The following is a 6,009-nucleotide window of genomic DNA, read 5'->3' on the forward strand; positions in this document are numbered from 1 at the left end:
AAAAAAAAAAAAAAAGGCTCAGTGCCTATAGCTCAGCAGCTAGGGCGCCAGCCACATACACCAGAGCTGGTAGGTTCAAACCCAGCTCGGGCCTGCCAAACAACAACTACAACCAAAAAATAGCCAGGCACTGTGGCATGTGCCTGTAATCCCAGCTACTTGGGAGGCTGAAGCAAGAGAAACACCTAAGCCCAGGAGTTTGAGGATGCTGTGAGCTGTGACGCCACAGCACCTCTACCAAGGGCAACATAGTGAGACTCTGTTTCAAAAAAAAAAAAAGAGAGAGAGATGCTATGTTAAGCTAAAATATTTTTCATTTCTTGACAACCAAGGTCAATCCTAAGAATCTGTGGAAAAGCAAAAAAAATACATCCTCTACTAAAAGTTCATGATGTAAGCCCAAGTGGCATGATTTGTTATAGGGTAGGAATGAGATTGGGGATGTTAGCCTTTCCCCTGTTGAGAAGCTACCAAGTTCTAGAAGTAGATTTTTAAATTCCTGCTAATATTCTTGTTTGCCAAGAGCCAAAGAACACAAGTTTCATTCATTTTGCATGGCAAGCAAAGATCTGAACAATGCTTTTCTCTTCTTTTCATGGTAGGTTCCTTCTCATCGTTCAGGTCCTACAGGACTTAGGCCAAAGGCCAAACCACTAGAGGTCTTCTCTGAACACTCCAGCTAAAGCTGCTCACCCATCAAGTCCCTATGGTATTTACTGACTTCCTAGATTACCATATCTGTGAAATCATTACTTCCTATGCATTTGTTTGAATGTTTCCTCTGTTACAATGTATGACAAGAAAGACCTTGCTTGACTTATCTACTAGTATATTTCCAGTATCTAAAAAGGACTGGTCCATAAGAAGATGCTGGATAAATGTCTATTGAATGAATGAACAACTTTCTCATTATAATCAAAAGTCTTCAGGGTGGCACCTGTGGCTCAGTGAGTAGGGTGCCGGCTCCATATATGGAGGGTGGCGGGTTCAAACCCGGCCCTGGCCAGAATGCAACAAAAAAATAGCCGGGCGTTATGAGGGGCACCTGTAGCCCCAGCTACTTGGGAGGCTGAGGCAAGAGAATCTCCTAAACCCAGGAGTTGGAGGTTGCTGTGAGCTGTGACACACAGCACTCTACCAAGGGCAATAAAGTGAGACTCTGTCTCTTAAAAAAAAAGTCTTACGACAAAAGGGGAACTACTACCTGTTTGAATCTTCAAAACATTTTTGTAGAGTTCCATCACTTTCTAGTCTATCTGCAAAATGCTTCAATTCTTCAGAAAGAGAAGATACTAAAAAAAAACAAATTTACAAATTATAAGATAAAGAAAATATACATTTTCATAATGAGCTGCTGAGAAAAGTATAACATACTTAAGGTGGTCACAGCTCTAGGGTCCCCTGTTAAATTTTGGCCATTCCAACCAACCCCCCAAAATGGCCTGACTATTGCCATTTACAAAAATATTTTATTTTATTCTCCAGTAAGTATAGATAAAATGGAAGACAACTCTTCTTTGGCATTTATGATAAGTAGTTTTATAAGTGATGAGTGAAAAAGCACTTTAAGGCTGGGTGTGGTGGCACACCCTTATAATCCTAGCACTCTGGAAGGAGGAGGCAGGAGGATCACTTGAACTCAAGAATGGGAGACCAGGTTGAGCAAGAGTCAAAATCAAGTCTCTAGCCTCGGAGCCCATAGCACAGTGGTTATGGCACTGGCCACATACACTGAGGCTGGAGAGTTTGAATCTGGCCCAGGCCAGCTAAAGAACAATGACAACTACAACAAAAAATTAGCCAGCTGTTGTGAGCACCTGTGTCCCAGCAACTTGAGAGGCTGAGGCAAGAGAATTACCTAAGCCCAAGAGTTTGAGGTTGCTGTGAGCTGTGATACCACAGCACTCTACTGAGGGTGACATAATAAGACTGTCTCAAATAAAAAAAAATTCTATCTCTAGTAAAAAGAGAAAATACTAGCAGGGGGTAGTAGAGAGCACATGTAATCCTAGCTACTCAGGAGGCTGAGGCAAGAGGATCACTCAAGCCCAAGAGTTTGAGGTTGCTGTAAGGCATGATGCCATGGCACTCTACCCAAGGGAATAGAGTGGGACTCTCTCTCTCTCTCAGAAAAAAAAACAAACCTGGTGCAGTGGTTCACGCCTATAACCCTAACACACTGGGAGGTCGAGGTGGGTGGACTGCTTGAGCTCAGGAGTTCAAGATCAGCCTGAGCTAAAAGTGAGACCCTGTCTCTAAAATTAAACCATTAGGTATTGTGGTGGAAAACTGTAGTCCCAGTTACTCAGGAGGCTGGCCCAAGAGTTTGAGGTTGCTGTGAGCTTTGATACCATGGCATGCTACACAGGGTGACAGAGTTAAGACTCTCCAAAAAAGAAAAAAAGAAAGGCAGAAAGAAAGAGTGGTTTAAAAGGTGATCTGCAGGCTGGGTGCAGTGGCTCACATCTGTAATCCTAGCACTCTGGGAGGCAGAGGTGGATGGATTGCCTGAGTTCACAAGTTCAAGACAAGAGTGAGACCCTGTCTCTAAAAATAGCCAGTGTTGTGGTGGGTGTCTATAGTCCCAGCAACTTGGGAGACGGAGGCAAGAGAACTGCTTTAGCCCAGGAATTAGAGGTTGCTGTGAGCTGTGATGCTACAGTACTCTATCAGGGGTGACAAAGTGAGACTCTGTCTCCAAAAAAAAAAGGTGTATCTGGCCTGATATTTCATTTGATAGACTGTTTATCACAGCTCAATTTACAATTGCCAAAATGTGGAAACAACCTAAATGTCCACCAACCCAGGAATGGATTAACAAGCTGTGGTATATGTATACCATGGAATACTATTCAGCCATTAAAAAAGTTGGAGCCTTTACATCCTTTGTATTAACCTGGATGGAAGTGGAACATGAAGGAGGGAGGGGGTGGCAGAAGGAAGAGTAGAGAAAGGAAAGGGGAGAGGTTTGTGGGGTGGGGGGTGTCACATCTTTTGGGGGCAAGACACAAGTATAACAGGGACTTTACCTAACAAATGCAATCAGTGTAACCTTGTTTCTTGTACCCTCAATGAATCCCCAACAATAAAAAAAAAAAAGAGAGAGAGATTTGAATTGCTGGCACTGAAGAGAAAATATTGCAGAAGTCAAGCAAAAGGGAAGCACATACAGGCAGTCACTGAGTTACAAACATCCAATTTATGTACAACTTGCTCTTAGGAATGGAGGCTATAACAAGTATTAGGTAAATGTACCTATTTCAACTTTCATACAAATTCAACTTGAAAGCAAACTTACAGAACCCATCTTGTTCATAAACACAGAGACTGCCTGTAGTAAGAAAGAATGGAGGCAAAGAAAAAATTATAGGCATAAGGTGAAAACAGGTCTGCTAGACTTAATGATTCTGCTAATAATCCCTTAGGAAGAATGCAGAGGGGAAAGGTTATATTGATTACCTACCAAGATAACCCTGAAGTATTTAATTATGGTGATGGTGCAATTCTCAAATAAACAATTTCAATTGGCAAGTAAGCCTCAGTTCATGTACTTTCTAGGTCTTCTAGTTAAGGATTTCTGATCCTGGATGATTGCATATTTTTATTATTAGGAAAATAGCCACTTCCTATAAAGTTGAAAATTGATTCCTGGCAAAGAACATGAGCTAATAATTTCCTTACTATATAAAGAGCTCCTACTAATCAATATAAAAAGGCCAACATTCCGATTTAAACAAATGAGCAAAGATATGAATGGGTAATACATAGAAAATAAAGAATAGCTCTAAAAATAGGAAAAAATACTTATCTTCTTCATAAGAAAAAGAAACACAGATTAAAACTACAAAATGTCTTCTATCACCTATAAAATAGTAAGAAAATCTAAAAGTTTAATGAAACTGTGCTGGTGAGAATGTGAGAAAATAGACACTTGCATCTATTGCTGGTGACAGCTATAATAAACTGATAAAACCTCTCTGGAAGACAATATAGTAATTCCTATCATTTCATTTGAATGAGTTAATTTTGATTCTAGGAACTCATTTTTACTTGCATATGTGCCAAAAAGCATGTGTAAAAAATGAATTCATCACACATTTTAATAGCAAAAAGCTAAAAAAAAACTCCTATAAGCCCACAGGTAAAGAACTGATTAAACAAATATGGTGTACTTATATAATGGAATATTTCAATATGTGGCTACCAAAATGTCAAAGCAGCTCTACAACTCTAATATGGAACAATCTATAAGATAAACTGCTAGGTTAAAAATAAAAAGACAATGTATGGAATAGTACACAGTTATTCACATGATTTTTAAGAATATTTGGAAAAGCAATAAGTATCTCTCTCAGGATACACAAGAAATTGGAGCTGCCTCTAGGGAGAAGAGCTGAGACCAGGGTTTGGAGTAGAAGGGAGGATTATATCTCACTTTCCTACCCTCTGAGCTTCATAAGCATATATTCTTGCAATTAAGAATAAAAAGAGAGCTTGTTTTATGAGGCAGCAGCTTCTGTAAATGGGGATCCTACAAATGAGGCTTTGGCTCCTGGGAGTCAAAGCTCACTCACTTATTCTTAGCAACTTACCTTTGGCTCTAAAACTTTCAACACTGAAGCCTTTAGAATCCCTCAGGAAAGGTTCAAGTTTCTGAACAGAGAACTAAATGAAGAAAAATATTTTCAAGACAAAAACAAACATTTTGTAGGCCAATACTAAATTCATGTAACTTTCTGATGTTTAACAAAAATGAAACTAAATCGGATTTAATTTTTATGCCCAAGACTTTTCAGATAAACAAACAAATAGATCAGGGGGGAAAAAAAAACTGTACATTTTGAGTTTGGTTCAGGAAAAAAAAATTGCATTCACACAAATTACTAGCTTATTTAAACTGAGGCAAACACCAGTTAGCAATATAATATACAATATAATTTTAATAGAAACCTCTAAAGCATGGGTTGTATATTGATTTAGCATGTAGCTAGACCACAAATGTCCATGATAATTTAGATTATGACCTCTACCAATTTAAAATTCCCATTATCTATTGCCAGTGGGGAAAAAAGACATTATATTAGGGAAATCTCTGTTAGCTGCTCAGTTAGCAGCAATATCACCAATGGGAGTAATAGAAAGCTCAAGCTCAGCTGCTGGGATTAAATCTAGCTTTTAAATTTATCCTACCCAGACAGAAACATCTTTTAATCTTTAGAGGTCCTCACATACTGTCAATGTATCTTAGAGTTCACTGTAACAGTTAAAAAAAATAATTACCCAATCCTAAGAACCTCACCTGGAAACTGGAAAGCAGAAGAGAGCCAAGCCGTTTGCTTTCTGCTAAATTGAGGCTGATGGACCTGCTGAGCTCTAACATAAAATATTGTCACATTTAAGGAACTGGACCCTTACCCAATTAACAGAGAAACAAAACTGAAAAATCTCCTCCCTCCTAATGCAAATCCAACTTAAGGCAAAAAACAGCCTTGTCTGATTAAAGAGAGAATTCCAATTTTTCCAAGACCACTGAGGAACAACCTTTTCCCATTTGTGCACCCAAACTTAAAAAACAAAAAAATCGGTGACCAGGTGCCATGGCTGACACCTGTAATCCTAGCACCCTGGGAAACCAAGGCAGGTGGATTGCCTGAGCTCAGGAGTTTGAGACCAACCTGAGCAAGAGTGAAACCCCATCTCTACAAACAATAGGAACAACTAGCAGAGTGTCATGGCAGGCACCTGTAATCTCTGCTACTTGGGAGGCTGCAGCAAAAGGAATGCTTGAGCCCTGGAGTTTGAGGTTGCTGTGAGCTATGATGAGGCCACAGCACTCAACCCCAGGGTGACAAAATAAGACTGTCTCCAAAACAAAACAACTGTTTTCGGAATCTATATATAGGCTCGGTGCCCATGGCTCAAGTGGCTAAGGCGCCAGCCACATACACCTAAGGTGGTGGGTTCGAATCCAGCCTGGGCCTGCCAAACGATGACAGCTGCAACCAAAAA

General features: G+C 39.8%; 1 protein-coding gene across 1 annotated transcript in view; it reads right to left on the reverse strand.

Annotated features, from left to right (window-relative positions):
- The window catches only part of DSN1 (DSN1 homolog, MIS12 kinetochore complex component), a 23,739-nt gene that overhangs the window by 13,533 nt on the left and 4,197 nt on the right, over positions 1-6,009 (reverse strand). Inside the window, exons 2-4 of the mRNA XM_012804094.2 lie at positions 5,300-5,373; positions 4,593-4,665; positions 1,205-1,292 (exon numbers count right to left, since the gene is read on the reverse strand). Of these exons, the coding sequence (XP_012659548.1) occupies positions 1,205-1,292; positions 4,593-4,665; positions 5,300-5,373 (235 nt within the window). The remainder of the gene's footprint in view (positions 1-1,204; positions 1,293-4,592; positions 4,666-5,299; positions 5,374-6,009) is intronic.

The sequence above is a fragment of the Otolemur garnettii genome, unplaced genomic scaffold (genome assembly GCF_000181295.1).
Source record: "Otolemur garnettii isolate 467f Iridium unplaced genomic scaffold, OtoGar3 scaffold00025, whole genome shotgun sequence".
Classification (NCBI taxonomy): domain Eukaryota; kingdom Metazoa; phylum Chordata; class Mammalia; order Primates; family Galagidae; genus Otolemur; species Otolemur garnettii.